General features: G+C 35.1%; 1 protein-coding gene across 1 annotated transcript; it reads right to left on the bottom strand.

The window, feature by feature from the left end:
* Window positions 1–580: 580 nt before the first annotated feature.
* Window positions 581–22,979, bottom strand: LOC121407165 (dipeptidase 1-like). Its single transcript, XM_041598112.1, has 10 exons — window positions 22,689–22,979; window positions 11,701–11,836; window positions 9,364–9,496; window positions 7,884–8,034; window positions 7,021–7,087; window positions 4,711–4,887; window positions 3,587–3,695; window positions 2,938–3,013; window positions 1,561–1,699; window positions 581–1,133 (listed from the first exon to the last, which is right to left on the bottom strand). The coding sequence occupies exons 1-10, from the start codon at window positions 22,841–22,843 to the stop codon at window positions 1,029–1,031; spliced, it is 1,248 nt and encodes a 415-aa protein (XP_041454046.1). The 5' UTR covers window positions 22,844–22,979; the 3' UTR covers window positions 581–1,028.
* Between the last annotated feature and the right edge of the window lie 342 nt (window positions 22,980–23,321).

Raw genomic sequence — 23,321 nt, 5'->3', positions numbered from 1 at the left:
ATATTTTGAAAAAATAGTCGTCATGAATATTCATTAGTTGGGCTGATGATGTCACGTCTCCACTTGTTCTTTTGTATTTTATTATATGAAATTAGGTTTATTCAATTTTTTCCTACAAGAACTAGAAAATTGGATTGACAACTGAGTTTAGTGCATTAGATATTTATAGCTGCAACTTATTTCATTCTAAGGGAGACATATTATTCACACAAGTATGAAATAATGAAAAAAAATATTTGATTTTATGTACTACATAAGAAAACGGAAAGTGGAGATGTGACATCATCAGCTCGCCTTATGAATATTCACGACGACTGTTTTCACAAAATAGTGCTAAACTTTAAACTTCAATAACTTTATCATTTGTTATCCGATTTTGATGAAATTTTCAGCGTTTTGCTCAGTGAATTCTACTCTGTGTATTAAGATATAAATATTTTTCAGTCTGGACCACCCCTTTAAGCAAGGGAATGAAACTCGTCGGAAATTTGACGATACATCGCTACAGTTAGTAAAACAGTTGGTCCATGGTAAAACCATCCTTGGTGAGATCAGAGACACTTCTCCTTTTTTTTTTGCATGTGACTCTTTTTATTCTTGCCTTCAATTCTGATTAGCGAGACATTAAAAAATAGTGGAGATCGAGTAATTGGAACTATAGGTTTAACTGATTAAAATCGGTTGAAAGGGCTTTACCACACTAACCCTTTTACCCAATCGAGATTCTCAATTGCATGAAACAGAGAGAATATGATACATTATTGTGACATAACATTTTTTATCCATATACTGTACATATATATAAATACATTATGACATTTGGTTATAAATGGAAGACATTACTGAGAAGAAATTATTCTTCACTTTGCAAGCAATATATATATATATATATATATATATATATATATATAATATGAGATAAGGTCAACTTAAAAGACACTTAATATATTTTAAACTTTATAAACTTTGTTGAGAATCAGAAGAACCTCCTCGGACCGCTGAATGAATAACATTATTGACTATAATTATTATGGATTATAGACATAGGTACGACATGTGTTGTTCACCTCTGCCCCACTATCCCTGGGCATAGTGTTCTCGTAAGGCAAGGTGTCTGCTGCCAACGCATCTCTCTGTGGACGGAAAACAATAATAAAAATAAGTTTTAACTTCGGTCTATCAGTATTAGGTTGTATATATTTTAACGAAGGAGCTCCTTGGCTTATATAAATAGCTCCAAATGACTTGTATACGCCTACAAAGGTCATAAACAGGTCTATCTCACCAAATGAGACGTCTCTGCGACGCGACGTCAAGACTCAGTGCAGTCGCGGACGGAGACGTCTCTAACATACAAATTAACATACAAGTACTGTCCACACAACAATTGGTTAAAAGTTTTATCAAATTCCGGGTAGTTTCAAACCAATAGTGAGTGCTTAGGGTGAAAACTGCATAGTATTGGTTGAAAACTACCCCCGGAAACTACCCAGAGTTGGATGAATGTTTTAAGCAATTGTTGTGTAGACAGTATTTAAGAGTGTGAGTAATCGAACTCACCTCCTCCTCCACTGCATCGAATACTCGAAGTAGATTGTTTCCGAGGGCGCCCTTCACTTCTTCTTCTGTCCACCCTCTTTCAATGAGTTCTGCAACCAGGTCAGGGAACTTCGAGACGTCTTCCAATCCTTCAGGTACACTGCATTATAGGTTAAAGAGGAAGTTCACTCTAACTTGATTTTAAGAATTATTATCACCCTGATAATATTTTTTCTTGATGAAAGCAGACACATTATTAAAAAATATATATATTTTCTAAATTCACATTGATTCTTAAGATTGGAATCACGGGACTGGAATGTTAGAGGAGACTCGAATATAATTCACATTATTGAGCTTTTACCACAAAGATTCACTGTAAAAACTGCGGTGTTAAAACTGATACTAATTGGTGTTAATAGAGGACCACATCCTGAGGTGTTAAAATTACACCCTAGAGATTAAACATAGCACCAAAGAGTGTAAATGTAACAACAAAATGTGTTTAATGTAATAACACCTATATGTGTAAAACTAACACCAACAATTTAACACCGGTGTAAAATAACTGATATGGTCCTCTATGTACACCGGTTAACACCACAGTTTTTGCTGTGTAGGCTTTAAAGCTGATTGGCTAAAATAGCATATTTGCTTGTTTGCTTGAAATTTATTTCTGCGTTCCACATGTTCAACATAATACAACATAACAATTACATAGATTTTACATAATATACATTTTAGACACACGTATCATTTACAATCTCTTTCTGAATATAAAAAAGTATATGAAAAATATTATTTAACTAAATTTCAGAACGCAGGAGACCGTCGTCATGAGCGACATGCTTGATGTTGACGACGGCCTCAAGGTAAAAAGATGTGCTGAGATCATGAAAAAAATATCATAGACGATACATAATTCATCAGTAAAGTTTAATTTCAACAGAATCCTGGAAATAGCTATTGATCATTGAAAACTTATTTTGTCGTTAATGTATCATCAACAATGCAATTATTTTATGAATCGACATATTGTCACAGAAATGTTGGTAATGCGTAGTGGTAAAGTAGTTATAGGTTTAGTAATAGAAGTAGTAATAGTAGTAGTAGTATTAATAGTAGTAGTAGTAGTAATAGTAGTATAGTAGTAGTAGAAGAAGATGATGAAGAAAAAGACGTTATACGCTCTACAAGAACTGAACATAATATAAACTTAATATACAAACTAAGCCAACAAACAATAATGATAAAATAATTAGATTTTTTTGTATATGAAAGTCTTTATTGATTTTCAAGATTCGTAGAAAAAAAGCATAGCGATCAATAACAAATTACAATAATTGCAAACAAGCAACAACAACAAAAGAAAAAAAAGAAAAATAATTGGAAACTTACGTGCCAACACCGTCATAGTCACTTCCAAACCCAACGCACTCCCAGCCACAGATTAGTTTTATATGATCCATGTGATCTATTGAAAAAAATACAAAAATTAAAAATGGTTGTGCTGACAAGATCGCGTTTGAAGTGACTGTGGTCGTCGTATATACCATGGACCTATTACGGAAGATTTATCTATTGTGATTTTCCATGTGATTTGGGGGTATCGTGTATCTTTTGTGTTCAGTGAATCATGTGAATTATACTCTATGGGACATGGTCTAAAATAAGTTTATTCACTATGGACGAATGATTTTTGACATTTTTTCATAATTAACTCTTAATGAGCTAGAGGCTGTTTTTGAAATTTCTAATAGAAAAATCGTAATAGTGTTTGTCTATTAAAGTAAGCCTCCGACGAGTAAATGACCTTCAGGGACAGGTGTATTGTCTATAAGCGAGGGGAAGAAGCACATAACAAATTTCAAAATTACTGAGTAATGGATTTGGTAGGCATTTTAACATTACCTGATTAGGTTTTCTTATCATCGTCATTACCTCTCTCCCCACCGCCTTCGCAAACAATGTACGATTCGACATCGATGACCACCACATTTGTAATATTTGTAAAAAAGATGAAATTATAATTTCACTGTGATAGTACCTGCTACTTGGGCAAGTGTAGCATAGCCATCGTCTGCAGTAACATTTTGGGGTGGGCAGTTGATGTACTTGGTGTAGAAGTTCACCATAACCACTCCTCCATTTTCTTTCTGAAATAGATATGAAACAAGTTATTAGATTTTAAACTTGGCATGATTAGCATTGAAGTGTTGATTTCTTAATATATGTCATAATGATCACTATAAAAAAATATCACTAATCTTAAAAGGAGGAGGAAAATATAGATCAGTTTTAATCAATAAAAAGGGTTGCTAATCACTAGCGTAACTACGGGGGGCAGTCTGCCCCCCCCCCCTGACGAGTCACAACCGATGCAAGGGATGTATCCCTGTCCCCCCCCCTGACGAGCTTGAACACCTTTTTCTATTATTATTTATTTTTTTTGCTAATCATAATCTAAAAAGAATTAAAAAGAATTATGGCCTTATCAAGGGTAGCGTCTTAGCTATGAAACTGTTTGAGGGAGTCTAAGAGTTTAAGAGGTTTAATAGCTCAATCAATTTAGAAATAAAATGATGTCGTCTTGGTCCCCTATCAAAACACAGTGGGGCCGCACCTGGAAAAAACGGTTGAAACAAAAAAGGTCATGTAACATGCCGCATGGGCCGCGGAAACGGGGGGGGGGGGAGGCTGGGTGGGCTTCAGAATATTCCAGATATTAATAGATGAGGAAGATTGCTGGCTCCTACTTGCTTTAAAAGTAAATTAGAGCGACCTTACATATGAAGATTGGGTACAGTAGGCCTACGTGTGTGGAGTTGGATATAGTTAGAAAAAATATTCCATTCAATTTAAACATTTTATTCGATATTTCGCAAAATGTAATTGCCAATATAATTATTATACAAAATAATTTGTGATAAAAATATATAACCTAATTCTTATCAGAAGAGGGCGTAGTTCCCTGAAATCAAAAACTTGTGACGGGGTATACGCCTGTGACACAAATACAATACACAATTAATACAAAAAACAAACCTACATAAATTATCATCAGGCAAAATAATTCAACGAGAGCTGCATCGGCATTCTGATGCACTCAACCCAGGTGAGGAGAATGGGTACCAAATCATTGAATGTATTTTTGCACAGTTTGATACATACCACTCGAGTAAGAATACTGTTTGGCGCGTTTCGGTAGTGGTTACAGAGTTCGTAAGCCGAAGTATGGCTGAACATGACTGGTGCCGTGACGATGTCGAGGACGTCATTCATTGTCTTCACCGAGACGTGAGAGAGATCAATAAGCATACCAAGACGATTCATCTCTCTAATAACATCCTAAGATAAAAAAAAAACAACGATTCGAACAAGGTGTCTAATGGTGGCCAAGCAAATACAACTCTAACTTTATCATAAAAATAAAACAAGGGAAATCAACACAACATGCACAATATTAAACGAAATCTGAGGAAAACAAGGGAATAGATGAGGGGGGGTGACGCAATAGCTCATTACAGAGTACCTCTGTATCCCTGGCGGATCCAGGGGGCAGCCGGCCCGTGCCCTCCCCCTTTGAGAATCATAATCAAAATTTGTAATGTAAATATACCGTTTTTATCCAAGTGTGCCCCCCCCCCATTTTGAAAGTGATTACCTTTTTTTTGCTATTAAAATTTTCCGTGGACGAAATGACCTCGATTTTTGGTGAAACCCTTTTTTTATTATCAAATTTTCATCGGAAAAATACCCCCTCCCTATTTTGGAAACTCCTGGATCCGCCCCTGTTCTTTATGTACTCTAGCTCATCCACGCCCCTGAATAATAGGTTCGTTGCCTGAAAAAATGTTTGAGATAATAAGATAGTGAAATGTCTGCTCGCATGTAAGCAAAATTAGAGAACCGATGACACATAAGCCTACTCACACTTCAATATGAAGAATATATAAAACATATTCATAATCATTTTCTTCAAGAGGGTAAGTATTATTTCAACCATTACTGTATGACTGAACAAAAGAGAGATAAAAAATGTATTTAAAAAGGATGTCTGAAGGCTTACCATGCTTAGGTATTCTGATAATGATGCAACATTTCTATTTTTGTCGCTCGCTGCGCTCACTCGTACTGCAATGCAAGATGTTTTGGAAACTAAAATGATTCAATAGGTGGGGTACACAAAACGAAATAAAAGTAAATATAAAGACATGGATAGGAACAATGGACTGATAGCTATTCCGCGCTAGTATAAAAAATGTAGGCACATGATATTGTAATCATGAATAAAATTTACACCAAAAACCCTTCATAATTATTATTCTTCGCTCGCTGTGATCGCTCACGCTCATGAAATTCACATCATAGTGATTCTAAAACCCATATAGTTTCTAAACAAGGGTAGATTTCTGCGATATTTTCCAAAACCCGGCCTGATAATCTCTCCCTTCGGTGTCGAGACGAAAAAGGGACTTTAAATGAAAGGCCAGCCTAACTCTCAGAGGGGCGTTAAAGGACATAAATGAATGATAAAAAAAATATTGACATGATTAGGAAGAATGTGAAGGTGTGATGGTTCAAGCCCCTTCCGGATTCATCCACAACCTGGGACCCTAGGGCCCGTATTCTGAAGTCAGGTTTAAAGTTGTGGCTTAAGTATGGATAGCCAATTGTTACATAATCACTAACAGTAGAGATATCATACTTTCAGCTCATTTGGCTCTCAAATCATTCATAATTGTGACAGTGTAGGAAGTATAAATAGATGATTGTCTTCACCAACGATGAATCAGGAAAGAGCACAGTAAACATAAGAAACATAAAACTTAATAATTTTTTTCATACTTTTGGCTTCCCATACTTAAACCACATCTGACTTCAGAATACGAGCCTATAGCTTTTGAGATGTGGGGATTACTCTTGGGCCTATTACATGAAAGGGTCTCCCCACGGACTGTCTTTCGTGTCGCCCATCTTTTATGATGCGCAGTATTATGATGGATTAATTAAGGATAAACAAATAAAATTCGTTAGCTAGCTTTTATATCATGTTTTAGACGATTTCGTGAGATATCACATCATCTTATAAACAAGGATTTTGTTTAATTTAACGGACGAATAACATATGATTGCAGGTATTTAAAATGCGTTTCACATGACGCATCATAAAAGGCAAAACGAAAGACGGTTCTTGCAAAGAACCTTTCGTGCAATCGGCCCCTGGTCGCAGGAACTTTTCGAGAAAAGTGATACATTATCAATCAATAAGTTGACTGTCGAATTTGCTATTATCATGTAAATGGAAATAAAATGCAATGTTAGGCCTTTAATTATGACAGATGATGGCTGCGTTGGTTTGCCAGATATTGTGCCTGTTAAAATCTAATTGGACGTTGGCACACAATAATTATTAGAGCGCATGTGAAGTAACAGTCGGGATATTGCTCTTTTATAGAACATTGGTTAGGAGAAAAATACCTTGCCAAAGTCAGTAAGTCCGTTGTGTTCTGGAGTTGTCTCCTCATCCATCAACCAGTTATCAGCCCTATAGAAAAAGGGAGAGAGATAGAGATTTAAAGAGACAGACACTGAGAGAGAAATGGAAAGATATCAAGTAGGAATTCCGGGCTGAAAATAGTTGTATCTAAATAAATAGACTAAAGTTAACGAAGCAGAACGCTGAAAGTTTCATAAAAATTGATAACAAATGTTTAAACTTTAGCAATATTCTATATGATAAGAGTTATATGCACGCAGTTAATGAATATTCAATAGATGGGTTGAAATCATATACTCCCGTTTTAATGTTATTACATGATCGAAATCATGATATTGATTATTTACATACGAGACATGGCTGTGTGTATGATAATGTCTCGGTTGTTACAAAATAAGTTGCAACATTGAATATCTTACACATTAAATCAATTGTCAATTGAATTTCATTTTTCTTAATGAACAAGAAAGGATATTATGCATTACCAGCGTCTTAATCATCACCAGATTACAAAATCACACTGAGATATTTGTTGTTGTTGTAAATTCTGCTGTATATAGTCAAGATATAATTGTAACCTCTGATAGAAGAATACTTGCAGCCTTAAACATGGACACAACACATTTTATCCCTATTGACAAATGTTTTTGGGTCCTTACAGGGAGGAGAGGGGCAGTGATGAAGACGACCCTCCCACATATGCTTCTGAACAAAATTCGAAATTCCGGGGGGGGGGGACACGCCCTACACCCCAGGAATGTCGACCATGATTACAACATTTGAAAGAGTCATAACTTTTTTTTCGATATCAATAATTGCATAACATCAGTATCACGTTTCTTACCAGGGTGTATTGCAACTATGTGTGACGGTCATATAGCGGACTCCAAGTTCATAGAGCATGCGCAATGAAGCCATGCTGCTATCAATATTATGACCCCCTTCGACTCCAATTAGAGATGCAATCTTCCCATTTTCATGGGAATCTCTGATTCCTGTAGGAAGGGGTAAAGGAAATATATGATTTAAGTTTAAGAGCCATGAGATAGGTGCAGATAAAATATAATAATTTTTAGTGTTATCAAAGGAAACACAAAATATATACGCGCAAGGGCGTCGGTGGTGTTGTTCTGATAGAAAAGAAAAGAAGAAGCAAGATAATGATAACCCGAAGGTTACAAAGATTATTTTACTTTATTTCAAAAGTTATCAAAATTGGATGGAATGCACAAGGAATCATCTCTTCCATACACTTTCTTTCTTTCTCTCCCCCCTCTCTCTCTTTCTTTATTTCTTTCTTTCTTTTTTCTTTTGATCACTTGAAAGATCACAAGGGCGACCAGTCACCAACCCACAGACCTCAACAGTCCTTTAGCGCCGCCCTTAATACTGAAGAGTTATCTTATTCTGATATAAAAGTATTTTGGATTTTTTTAAGTAGGTCATAACCGAATGACAATGTAGGAAAACTGTAGTTTAAGATTCAACATTTTCAGAACGTGCAAGAAAAAACATCATCTGCGGGTGCATAGTTTGCACATCTCATTAATGTTTCATTTAAATTCATATATTATTTCAAAACAGCAAAATCAAGACTAAAAAAATTCCGTTTAACATAAAACTGTATATATCAACATACTGATAGTCATAACAGAATTCCTCCAATACTTTTTAATGCTACGACAGGAAAGAAAGACACTTCGATCACAATTGTTGATTAAGTGCCTATCATTTTTTTATAGGATCGTCATGATTTGACACGATTGTTTATATTTATTTTTTATTATTTATGAGCTATATAAAATAATTTCAAATATTGTTATTATCATTATTATCATTAACACGTGAATCGCCACAAGCTTGCGCTATAACACTTCACATACAAGAGTCGCACATACTGGCGCTTTAATAAAAAAAAAAGAATGTGAACTTTGCTCCTATTTTGTATTGGCAAAACTATAATTTTATGGCTTTGTAAAAAAAAGTAAAACAATATAATTGACATATGTCGCATGTTTATTAGTATACTACTTTTCTCGATTTGATTAGGCGAAATATTGGAATTTTAAGTCGATGATCCAGAGTTTTCAAACAGTTTAATCCCCTTTAATCTGTTAAACTTCACAAAGATCGATAAAATACTGAGGTCATTTTAGGGGAATTTCTTTTCTCCTTTAATTTTTGGCAAAGTGGCAAAGTACAAAATGTTAAGATCTTCTCATTTATGACTTGTTATGCATTGGATTGCACTATTATTATTGTGAGATCAGATGACAGTAAGTCTGATGTAAAACTCTTAGGCCTTTGGATAAACGATAACGTACCTTCCGCCGTTGTGACAAAATCAAATGTTTCAGGGTACATTTGAACCATTCTTTTGATGACGTCAATCTGGTCAAGAATATGCATTACAGCATCGTTGTACTGGGAATCACACGATGTATAAGCAGCCCAAAACTGAAGATGAGAGCGAGAGAAAATATAGTTTAAATGGCTGGTTGGCAGGGACCTGCTGGGAACGATGTTTTAATCATGTCAATCATGTTGATAGGGTATTTTTCAAGGGTGTGCCGCCAAAAAAGAATTGACATGCCCCCCCCCCAAAAAAAAAAAAACACACACACAAAAAAGGTCATTGTTCCCAAACTTTCCGTCATTTCAGAACAATAACCCTTGTGTGTGTGTGTGTGTGTGTGTGTGGGGGGGGGTTGTCAACCTGATTTCCGGGGGATACTGCCTATAGTAAATAACATAAGCAGGCACCTCTTGAAAAATCTTGGTGGGGGGGGGTCTTTAGCACGCCTAGCACCCCACCATCCCAGGACCATGCAGGATGGTCTTACTGTTACTTCATACAATGATAACAACTGCTTGAAATTCTTTGACGGTAAAATGAAAACTTATTGACTGCGATTCAAAATTATAAAATTTTATTATATGAATTACATTCAGAATTACAAGATTCTAAGTAAAGAACAAAGAAAGAAAGAGAGAAAGAAAGAATGAACAATAAAAATCATTTTACCTATATGACAAAATAATTATTCTCAATGTTAGAAAATAATGAATGGAATTTATTAATAGACGATGAAACTTTCAAGAAGAAGAAAAGAAGGGAATATATATATATTTAGTGAACAAGACGTTTTTAACTATCTCTCCACCCACAAAAATAGATAGGCCTATGATGGAGAAGTGTACAAGGGGCTAGATGGATTAAGTTCAATGAGATCAACATGTGTTTTTATTATTCTTACAAGTTGTGAGATCTGACAACTTTCATTGCCTTTGATTGGCTGAGAAGCACGGTTCCTATGGTAACTATCGGATAAAGTTTACGGTTATTATTTGAGTGAAACGCGCACCCCATGTGCTGTTTTATGGGATTATTATTATTATCATTTATTCGTCATATCAAAATACATAAATTATATATAGTAGCGTAGAAATTACATAAACAATAGGACATACGTGACATAGTACAAAGGACCTGGAATAGAGATGAAGGGGCTTCCTGGGTTTGAAAAAAGTTAACTGAATTACCATGACCCACAGGTCTTCTTTCCCACACCCCTTTACCTCCATCCAGGTCAGTAAAGAATATACAAAAAGATGCAGATTTAACAGTGATAGATGAAGAATAAAATGCTATCATTAGAACATTGGGATATATACATATGCTATCATTAGAACATATATAGGGATATATACATAGGCTATCACTAGAACATAGGGATATATACATAGGCTATCATTAGAACATATATAGGGATATGCTATCGTTAGAACATAGGAATATATACATAATTAACTCCGTGATTACAATGAGCCAAAAGATATTTATGGGATTCGATATAGGACAATTTTTCACATGTGTGACAAAATATACATTGTTCGGATCATTATGATAATAGCCAATGGGAGGATCTCCATATAGCATGAGCGATCTCGAGATTCACATTGCTCGTATCTTTCTAAATTATAGTTTGTAAAAAAAAAGTTTCGTCAAACCTTAATGATCTTATTATTTGATTATCAGACTTTCTCTCAAGGTCACTTTTTATGAGGGTTCCATCCTCATTTAAAGGAGTAAATCTGTTACTCGTTGGTAAGAGTACATGGACTTACACTCGAGTACATACAATGTTACACACACAACCTAAAGGGGAAATGTGATACAGCGAATTGCGATATCCACTTAGCTCGCATCTCTAAACTATTCTTTTTATTATATTATTACATGAAATCATCATTTATAATTATTTCATACATGTGTGAATGGTGCCTCCCTTGTTGCATCAGTGATTATCTTACACATTTCGTGATGCATGATGATGATGGTGATAATGATGACAATAATGATGTTGATGATGGTGATAATGGTGGTGGTGGTGGTGATGACAATGATGATGATGATAATGATAATGAGGAAGGTTATGAAGACGATGGTGGTAATGATGGTGATATGGTGGTAATCATGATGGTGGAATTGGTGATGAAAATGGTCATGATGACGATGATGATGATGACGATGATGGTGATGATAATGGTCATGACGGCGACGATGGTGATGGTCATAATAGTGACATTACTTAAGTTATGACGATGATGGCAATGGCGGTGACGATGTAATCATGAAAATAAATAATAAGACATTTTACCTGAGCCCCGACTAATCCATCCCTAAGTCTTGGGATATCGGTATGTGTAGGATCCCATGGAGGTCGCTCATTCAAGTTTACTGTTTGAAGCTGATTGTTTATGCCTTTCTTAAATTGATATGGTAAATCATTGTGCCTGTAGAAAAGGACAAATATGAGAAAAGACTTAACCAGAAAGCATTAAAATATATATCATATCATATTGTGAAGTCTTTGTTTTTAATCCTATTATAGGCGATCTTCGCCAAAAGAAAAAGAGACTGAATAATTGTTCAGAAAATGACACAAGCTTTGAATTCGGCTGATCACTGGTAAATATTTTTTATCAGAAGGTACAAAACTGAGCTTCTGTAATGCAGCATCAGTTGCTAGGTATAACATAACTTTAGCAACCAACCTTTAAGGTTTGATCTAGAAAATTTATACCACTTGTTTTTCAAGCATGTCAAGCAAACATCTCAAATCAATCATGCATAGTAGCATTTGCCAAGCTGCACTTTTCCAATAGCAACTAAAGATTATTGATATTGGACCTATAGGTCCATGATTGGATACAGGGGTCCGTTGCGGGCGCCCATGCGTCGTTTGTGAATTTTTTTTTCGGGGGGTGCGTTTTCAGTACCACTCACTGGCAATCGCCCCTTAGGGTAGCCTTTTATTGTGCCATTTATGGTTGATAATTGGCGGTACAGATTACGCCATTTATAGGGTGCAATTTAACTTCAATTACATACATAACTTGGGTATCATGTTCAGGCCTCTTTAGAAATAAGAATGATTAAATTTCCCTGTTCGTGCCACGTAACATGCCTTATTGAGGGTTACTTTCCTCATGGTAGGCCCTATGCAATATCGGTTCCACGACAATTGCTCCGGCGACAATTTCTCGGCTCTACATACCACACACTAATGGAACCTGACCCACAACCTAACCCTAATGCAACCCTAACCCTACGTCTTAGACGAAATTATACAGAGTGAGTCAGAAAAAATGTCCCACTTTTGTAAAGTTGAATTGTTTAAAATATGGATATTTAATCATTAGTCACATGATATGTCTAGATAGAGGTATCCTCCAAGTACATTCAGGTACCATTTTCATTTGATCCCGTATAGGCCATGAGCAATATTATTGTCGCAGGAAAAAATGTCGTGTCACCGCTATATCATGGCTATTTTTAGCTGCATTTGAAAGGGGTAAATACAGGAGAAGAGTGGGGGAGGGGTGGGGATAGTGTGTGATATAGAGAAACATGGGTCTTGTCATTTTACACTCCCTCTATTTAAATGAGAGAAAAAATTAGTTAATCTTTCTGTCGTCCTTCCGCCTACACCTACTATATCGATATACATCCGATGATGAAAAATATACATAGTGTAGGGAGAAATGCGATATGATACAGATGTTGTCATTTTGAAATAAAGGAAAATCGTAACATATTAAGAAAAATATTTCAAATCATTGCAGGTGACTTTGAATCTAAAACTGTCCGTCTGACAAACTATTCCTCAGTTACCCATAATAAAAGACAGAAACAAGATTAAAATAGCGACAATTAAACATAAAAAGCACCTTTACTGGAATTTCAAAGGCTGCATTGGATGAGTTGTTATTCTCTTCTCTATTCTTCTACACTGTCTCGTCTTATAAACTATGAAGAACATATACACCTTGAATAATGCAGATAATTTTCATCAACGAAGATTAATTATTGTTTTTGTGATTAATAAGTACTTGATCATAGGCATACAGCCAAATGATCATCATTATATCAGACTGACACGTCAGTAATAGTGAGGCTTATTCAAATAGTTTCACCCTTTCTCGTCTTTGTAATCCGAAGTGTGTATACTTGTCTTCGATTTGATAGATTATCAAATTCATTATGATGATTACCATGATTTTCATTACTCATTTTGGAAGAACAGATATAGAATACACTCAACTGTCCAAAGTTGAAAAAATAAACCGTGAGTTCGTGACATCATCGTCTCTCTAATTTCCATACACTCTAAAGTGATTTAAAAAATCAAGGTGGACATATAGGGACCAATCGAATTTGGGATTTACGTTTGAATTTAAAAAAATATTTTCAAATCTCTAGGGATTCGAATTTAATCCTTTGAGATTGGAAAATAAGTCTTTAGGATTAAAACTAAATCCCAAATCCGATTGAACTACAGACCACCTGGATTTATTTAAAATCCCTGTAATTTAGAGTGTTGTGCACAACGTGTACCGTGCAAATATAAGCGAATCTTTTTATGTTTCATCCGATTTTGATCATTTATTTTTCAGCGTTATGCTTGATTTCCTAGGTTCCTCCAAAGTAAATTATGATTATTTTTTCCCCTCATTACTGAGAAAGCATGAATGTTTTCGGTTGAGTGCAGCATAATGTGGATAACATTCTTGCAGAAGGAAAACACGCCATGACTTGGAATTGGACCCATGTCCCTCAGATTGAAAGACGAGATTCATAACCACTAGACAACGACACCCCACTTGGTTAATGTGGTTATTTTATTAGTTGATAAAACAAACCCTTGATCTCAATGAGGCTCTCTTCTCTATCATAAATCAATGGGGGTTATCACTTTTATCATCATAAACCAGAACAGAAGTGTCATCTTTATATCCCCGTGTTTATTGTTCCTTAATGGGATATCATGTCATGGTAAATCTCAACTGACAATATTATGGCACGCTCCCAAATCATGAAACTAAAATGCACTTTTTGTGTTAAGCTTCTTGTAGTACTGTAATGCATTCTCTTTTATTCCTTGCACCCCCTCATTCTCTTATTTACCACAAAATAAAACTTTATTCAGGAGTTATCACACTGCGACGTAGATTCTACCCCAGCAGGCAACAAATGTATTGAAACTGCAAGTAAAATCAATGACAAAACAATTAATATCTCGGAGGTCTTTGTCGAAAATTGGTTAATCGGAAGAGCACTTTTGTCCGACGTTTCGGAGCTGACAAAAATCAACAGTGTCGTCTGTCCAGAGCCAAGGACGAAACTGCTGTTTGATTTACCAACCCTCGACAAAGCCTTCGTTGTCATGAAGTGCATTTGGCAATAGATTCTCTACGTTCCATTAAGCGTCTGTGCAGCTGTTGCCAAAACTCTCGACTAAAATACTCATCAGTAGAGCGTATTTGCAGTTATATGATAAGAAAAGGACAGTGCGTCTTTCGTTGTATAACTTCGGAGGAATGAGATTATTCCCGATTATCAACGACGCAGAAATAATGATTTAAAGAAGGAGACTTGCTATATACACCGCAAATAGACCTATTTTATCGGCTTTTCATCATCATCTGTTACTAGAGGCGAAACTGAAAGTCTGTAAAAATGTGCCTAAGTTTTTTTTCCAAAACAAGCCCTAAATCTATTTATCCTAGCACACACTATGTGTATTCAGACCCTCTAGATATGTTAGAACAAATATAAAAGCCCTAGAAATGCATAAACATCCTGTAAAACGGTTACTCCTCTGTTTTCTGTAATTTAACATATTATTATTTTGTCGTTTAAAATAGAAGGAATGTCTTTTTGGGAAAACTTGTATAGTTCAAATCCGATGATATCGATATTCCGTAATTTCTATGAATTATTTTTTAAAATGTATTTACATGATCGATGGATCTACTAGTTGCGAATTTTATAGCCTCATTATATTACCAAATTTTTTAAACGACACGGATGTCTAGAGGCATCGTAAAAGGGCTTTGACTCTCGTCTCTGGGTTAAAAACAAACATGATCGAGTCGGTGTTTGCTGCACTCAACCCAGGTGAGGTAATTGTGGTATTAATTACGCGCATTATTGTAGAGTGCTTATATAGACTTCTGATAAAATCATTGATACAGACCGTGCCTAATTAAGATTTTATTCATCTTTCTTACTTTCCTTTTCTCTATTTACCTGAAATGCCATGTGCACAATTTATGTTATAAAGGCTATTTATAGAACATTCTAACGTTTTTTTTTCTGTTTTATCGCAAACGGATAGTCTGTTATCAACCATATTATTACATGTATAACCGTTAATGTGTTCCTAAAGGTCAAGTCCACCCCAGAAAAAAGTTTATTTGAATAAATAGATTAAAAAATCAAACAAGAATAACGCTGAAAATTTCATCAAATTCGGATGTAAAATAAGAAAGTTATGACATTTTAAAGTTTCGCTTATTTTTCACAAAATAGTTATGAACAATTCAATGATTTGCAAATGAGAGAGTCGGTGATGTCACTCACTCACTATTACTTTTTTTAATTGTTTTTTTAATTATACAATATTTCAATTTTTAAGAATTTCACAAAAGGACTCTCTTGTTTTAACCACAAATGTTAAAACAATGGAATCCCACATGTTCAGGGAGGAATGTTTTTTTTCACATGGCAATGAGGAGAAAATTAAAATACTTCATTTCACATAATAAAATACAAAAAAAGTAGTGAGTGGGTGCTGTCATCGGTCCTCTCATTTGTATACTGAACAGAATGTGCATATAACTAACTGTTTTGGAAATCAAGCAAAACTTTAAAATGTCATTACTTTCCTATTTTAGATCTGATTTTGATGAAATTTTCAGCGTTATGCTTGTCTGATTTTTTCTTTCTATTCAAAGCAGCTCTTTGTCGGTATGGACTTGTCCTTTACATTGACTGATGACTCAAAATTAGAAAAATTTTCCTTTTTTGTATTTTTGTTTTTATTGAAAGAATCAAACATAGTACCATTGGGGAAAAAATATAATCGTATTACTATTCCTAAGTAAAAAAAAACATAAAACGAAAAAGAAAAATGTTCCTTTTAGAGCCCTCTCACATACTGTCCTCCCATATGCTCGACCCAGACTCGATGGCATTCGTGCCTGCATTTCCCTTTGGACTGAAAGACAAATAGTATATTTGATATGTCTTGAAATAACAAAAATAGTAAAACATCCGTATTCAGACTATTGTTTGGCCTTGTGTGCGTATATGATTCAATTCTCAAGGGGCGTATTCACAAAAACCTTAAGAAATCTACTCAGTATATAAAATGGTCTTTGAGTAAACATAGTAAGTCAAATATATCACAAAGGTGTTATACACATTTTATTGACTGTTAATACTTTGTATCTATATACAAGATTTTTTTTCCTCCTCTTGCTCGGCATTGACCAAATCTTTCACTCTCAGCCGCCATCTCAAAAGAAATTCCACTTCAAATTGTGTAGATGGATGATACTATTTTAACGGTTGCATTAATACACTTATCCGGAGCTGCATTCTTAGCTATATTTGACATTAAAGAAATTCAATTTGCAAAAATGTTACATTGCAAACTAATCATGAATTTCATAAGAAATGTTATAGTCAATCACAATCACCTATTATGTCACTTCAAATACTTCCACATTTATTGCGATATTCACGGGATGCCCATTTTATAATGTAGGTTATAGCTTACATTATTTTACAGAAACTATCTGCAAAATGAGCCATTCAATATTTTGGAAGAGTCTAATAAAATGGATAGACTTTGTAAAAAAATGGAATAAGAACATTTGAGAGATTTGCATAGATCACTTACGATCTTTGATAATATTGATATTGATACAAATCCAGCACCATGTGTGGTCTGTCATTAACTGTGTGTTATTAGTCTTAAAATACAAATTAGACTATAATTTTATTCATATGGAGAAACTACAGTGTTTTTTCATATGAAAATACTAGTTTTCCTACTTAGTGACAATGATTAATATACCCCTCCCCCAAACACCTGTTGATGGGAGAAAAACAATGAAGAAAAATATAAAAACGAAATAGAATAGTGAAGAAGTTATAATATACTGTGTTGTGTTTCACTGGCGAAACAGTAGACAAAATTATGCAACACAAATCATTTGTTATTTTTTAGTGACTTGATGCACGAAATTCATCATCATGGGTATTAGACTATTTTTACTATTATCATAATCATTGTACTCCTGAGACCCCGGGGAGCCACTTACATTGACGAGTGGATACCATGCGCGACCAAAAAAACACGTAAAAAGGATGTCTTTTTCACGATAGGGCACGTTACGTACGTAACGTGATAAGGGTGTCAAAAACACAAAAATAATGAAAAAAGGGTATCTATTTCGCTAGGAAAATTACGTGTTTAGGGTCGAATTTGCGGGGATGATAAAACAAAATTAAAATGTTTTATAAAGGATGTCCTTTTTGCCCCAACACTTTGTGTTTAGAGTCCGATTTGCGCGAGTTGTAGACGGTGGGGTCGTACTAAACCAAGTAAGGTAAAGCCGACGACCGAATGACCCGTAACAATAAAACATTCCTGTACTTGTTTAGGGGTTCATTTCAGGAAATATTTGCCAAGAGTATCGTTTTGTTTCCAATACTTGTAAAGGGTAGGGTTTCACACGCCAATACTTGTTAAGGGGTGCATTTTCGGAATATAGAAATTACATGTTTAGGGTGCTTTTCGAGACCCCATGGTCGCGCATGGTATCCACTCGTGAATGGAAGTGCCCCCCCCCCGGGCCTGAGACACCCCTCGAAATGCACCTCGAGCGGGCTTGTCAGGATAGCGTTTTAATATAGGATAGGAGAGATGGTCTTGCACGATTTCCTGAGAACCCTTTTTTTCCTTAGTTTTCCTAACTGAAAGTTTCTTTTTTCCATCAAAGTAATTATAGTTTTAAAAAAGGAAAGCAAAGTAAGCAAGGCAACAATAGTCAAAACTGACTAGTTTGCCTATTTAAAATAACAACAACAACAACCTATCATTATCACAATAATTATTATAATTATTGTTATAAAATTATTTGTATTATCATTATTACTGTTATTATTAGCATTATAATTTATTATACTACTAATCAGTCATCATCGTCATCATCACCATTGGTGTCTTTGTCATCGTCATTATTATTATCAGCAGCAGCAGTATAGATTGATAACAAAAGTAAGAATATAATAGTCTAGTAGGTGTCTCATCGCACATATTTTTAGGCCCGAAGATGCATCCAGCCAGGACGATAACGAGTATAACCCTGAATTTGAACTTTGAACGTATGAACGCGGTCACAGTAGTATTGACCCCAAGGGGGCATATCTATTACAGTATTATCGATGTATATAACTAACACACAAATCAGGGATGACTCAGAATTGAAATAAAGTTGTGTACATGATTATTGAAATGAGAAAATAGAGCATGATATGAATATTGATAGAAAATTGGCGGTCGAGGCTAATAAAGGTAAGGGAGAGTGAAGAAACGATATGTTCTAACACATAAAAAAATCAAGAGAAAACGTCGTTATATGATAAATAACAAACAATATCAAAATAAAAGAAGAATGGAAAGAATGTGCATATATGGCTTTTGTCATATTTTACAAAATGAAATTATAGTATCCAATACCTAAGTATCCAAATGCAACGAAGCCGATATTAAATGAAGGAAATTATTGCTTAGGGACTCAATGACAAACCCTTTGAAATATTAGGTTTCTTTTATAGGCCTATACATGCATGAATTCTCTGAAACCATGCATGATATCCAACAACCTGTCCAATATATTCCTAATTGTAAAATGAGGAAACAAGGTGATGACACATTCTATTTTATGCTTTTAAGGGTACATGATATTCGCTTGTCACATTATGAAACTGGCGAAAGCCGCTTGCTTTAATTAAACTTTCCTGTACTTGCTTTAATTATATTTTCCTGTAAAGAAGATTGTGCCATGCGCGCTGAAATGCTGTAGCAAACATAATTTTTATATTCAAAATAATAGAGAATCATAATTTTGTCTATACAAGTAGATCGATGATTATTAAAAGCCAACAAAAAAAACTATTAAAGGTGTAATGTTGTGTCCCTTGTGAAAAGAGTTGAATAAAGAACAACATCAAACTAATGAACATTGTACAGTAGCAAAAAGATACAATTGTGTGGAATAAATCAACCTATAGAAATATTTCGAATATTCTTTTTTAAATGCCTATATTGAATTGCTTTCTTCAATATGATTTGAAAGAGTTACACACTTCCGGACATGAAAAAAAGAAGAAGATATTTTTGGTGAATGATGTTCTGTTAAGTGGAAAATGAAAGAACTTTCTGGAGAGTGAAAATAGACTAAATCGAATAATATTTGCTTATATACTATTTAGCTTCTACATTAGTTGTCCGAGCTGAAAATTATACTAGTCTTTAAAAGTCAGAATTTTTAGTAATTCGTAGTGTCCAGTACCTAACGAAACATAATATTATGCACAGTATTGGTGTGTAAGAATGAAAGCAAATGGTAGCTGTTGGCTGGGGCGTGGGCATAACATTATGATTTATGTAATAATTTATACTTGTGTAAGTAGTTAAACTTTAAGATACAAAGTTGAATAAGTTAAAAAGCAAATTAAATAATATAACCAGATTTAATTGGAAAACCCAGCTATTGCCTTATCGTGATGCATTTTTTTTTTAATTTGGAAATGGGACGATGTGGAAATTTAGCCAACTGTTGGGCAATTATTGAGTTGGGTAAACTTTGATGGATTACTAACTGATGGTCAATTTACACACCCAACTATAGCAAGCTGATTACCCAATATCAGTTGGGCGAATTTTAACCATGCAATAGTTGTGTGGACATCGTGTTCTCCAGTGTTGGCTGAATACATAGGGCATTTATTTGCCCATTTAATAATTTAAGAATATAGAAAGAATGCAACGCCGCCAGCACCTCTTTTGTTTTACGAGTATTTGATAACTGCTTAACAAATCGTACCCAGAGAGCAGGGGCGGCCAGTAGAGAATGGGAGGATGGCAGGAGGCGACTAACTTCTTTCATTTTCAAGTACAGTGAGAAAACAAGGAGAAAAAATAAAAATAATCAAATGATAGTAAAAATAAGGTTGTGCCATATATGACCCTATAATTCAATTGATAAACATACGACGTTATTTGATTTTTATATAAATTTATATAATATATATATGATTAAGTATTTATTAGGTCATTTTCCCCATATTGAAATATCCTGGCACCCTCTGTCAGATTAAAAAAGATTATTGAAAATAAGTCACGTCTCTGTTGAAGGTTGAATCATAAACTGTATTTTATTATGAATTATTATCATTTTTTTTGGGGGGGGGTAGGCTAATTCATTGATACAAAAAAGCGAATGAAATATACCCACTAGACTATTATCTTTTAATTGCGTCTTTATTACACTAATAATGTTGAGATTTGGTTCATCAGTGGGAGATAGCGGGGTGATTTATAAACTCGAGCAAATATAGCAATAGAGCTTGATTGACCACATTATCATGATTACCGTAAAATCGAAGAAAGAGATCGCGAGATTATAGACGGAGTTTATGATCGCCAGTTAAATATGACGAGATCTGGATCCAGCTTCCGCCAATTTTGCGGTCAACCTATTGATTTTCAAGGATCATCATCACTCCTATCTTAAGAGATCAGGGGCCCGTTGCAGAAAGAGATGCAATCAATCGCAACTTTAAAAATCATGCGCTACTTGATTTTCAACCAATCAACAGCGCGCATTCGGGACTTGCAATTGATTTTTTGACTTGCATTCAAACGCAACTCTTTCTGCAACGGACCCCTGCACTGACTTCCAGTTCGACAATTAAATATCATTCAAGATTTCGTTAATGTGTAACATTGACCAAGTCCTCAATTATATTTCTGAGCATTTAGAAAACAAAGTCAACAAACGCACTAACAGCTTGTGCGATTCTAATCATGATTCTCAAATGATTCTTTGCCTGTTCAAATCCCCACCTGTAAAACAAAACAAAAAAAAATACTCGAGGGGACCTTACAGAAAATTGTGGGATAATTTGCCATTTGAAATTAGAAATCCTCCATCAGTAGAAATGTTCAAAATTAGACCAAAACCTAGCTTTTTAAGTCAATTTTGTCTTTTTTTTAAATCTTGTTTTACAAGCATGTTAGGAGCTCTTACTTTTCAAAATCATGATTAAGAGGATATCACATAAAGGATCTGACTAAACTATTAAAACGCACAAAGAGCATGAGCTTAAGAATATATAATTTTGATATAATGCCTGAAAGTGAACATGCATGTTAAAGACTATTTTGTGAGCGAGGATACGTATCTAATTAATGATACGAGTCATCATAATTGTTATAATCCAATCATATGACGCTCTCTTTTGTTTTCAGCACTTTCTGTAATTGTAATCGTGAACATGATGTGAATCTCGCTAAAAAAAATAATGAAAACTCTGAGCAAAGTAATTTCTGCATATTTACTGAATTGAAAAATGAATATTTTAGACCCCATGCTATTCTTTTGAGTGGATTATCATTACTCCATGCACAGGCAATTTAAAAAAAAAAAAAAACAAGTGCACAACACCAAGTTACCAATAATGCACATAGCATTTCCATTTATTTGAAAGTAAAAGAGCATTGTACATTGAATGCGTTGCTCACGGATATAGGTGCCGCGGCCGGGATCGAACCCCGGACTTTCTTTGTATATAGCCAGGCGCCTTAGACCACTCGGCCACGGCACCTCCCCAATGCAAGCGCAAAGCGATATCGAAATTTATTATTTTCTTTATTCATTTTTTTTATGTAAATTAAGGTTTTCTGATTTCTGATTATTTCCCTCCCCTCTTTCATCCACATTTCTTCATCCTCTTACATGTTTCTAATTGAATTCTCCTCTCCTTCCCCTTTTCTTCTTTCCTTTATTTTTTTTCGCCGCCAATAAGGGGGGGGGGGGGGGGCGGGGAGCAGCCGCTTAGGTTCCCCTCCTGGATGAGCCTACGTTAAACGTCGGATGAAGTGAGGTAAAGTGAAAGTGAATCAGAAGTATAACAACTATCGATATAACAGTAATGAAGAAAAATAAATGCAAGAGCTTGGAAAACAGATCAACACTCTCAATTCCTAGCACATCCTTGACCTACCCGTCTATCAAAGGAGTTTCCCGCATATATTGTCTTGCCAATTCCGGAGATCTCTTACTCTTGTTGTTCAGTGACACGGGCACGGCAATGGCAACAATGATGGCAGCCAAAACCCCCACTCCTACAACAATAAATATCAAACGACTACGATCCATGGTCGACGATGAGGAATTTGATGAGGGCCGGCGTGGAAACTCGACAGTCTGAAACTCTTAAGCTAATCAGAAGCAAATTCAAATATCTGCAAAACTTCCTGATCGATTGATGATAGGCGTGTATGCCTAACTTTGCCACGGCGGATGCAAGTTAACTGATCACATAGGCGGATCCAGGGGGAGGGGGGCGAGGGGCCGCCTCCCCCCCCCCTATTGGCGGAGCAAAAAAATGAAAAAAAGGGGGGGGGGGTAGAAAGGAAAAGAAAGAAAAGAAAGGAGAAGAGGGAAAACAGAGGACTAAGACCAGCGAATAAAATAAGGTGAGGGGTAGACTTGTACAGTTTAAAAAATATATATATATTTCATGTCACTGTATAAAATTTTCGCTCGCGCTTCTACATTGAGATAAATAATTATCTTGCTCAATAAATAGACTGATATGAGGCTTAAATCAAGTTTTGAAGTCAATTTACAAAAC

This window comes from Lytechinus variegatus, chromosome 2 (assembly GCF_018143015.1).
Source record: "Lytechinus variegatus isolate NC3 chromosome 2, Lvar_3.0, whole genome shotgun sequence".
Classification (NCBI taxonomy): domain Eukaryota; kingdom Metazoa; phylum Echinodermata; class Echinoidea; order Temnopleuroida; family Toxopneustidae; genus Lytechinus; species Lytechinus variegatus.
This window is presented reverse-complemented; position numbering and strand designations above follow the sequence as displayed.

Bases quoted from the DNA above. Each gene is read 5' to 3' on its own strand.
- LOC121407165 (XM_041598112.1), bottom strand. From the start codon at position 22,843: ATGGATCGTAGTCGTTTGATATTTATTGTTGTAGGAGTGGGGGTTTTG. The intron at 11,837-22,688 runs GTAGGTCAAGGA...CCTTTTCTACAG, and splicing joins GAAACTCCTTTGATAGACGG to GCACAATGATTTACCATATC. The intron at 3,014-3,586 runs GTACTATCACAG...TTTTTTCAATAG, and splicing joins TACACTTGCCCAAGTAGCAG to ATCACATGGATCATATAAAA.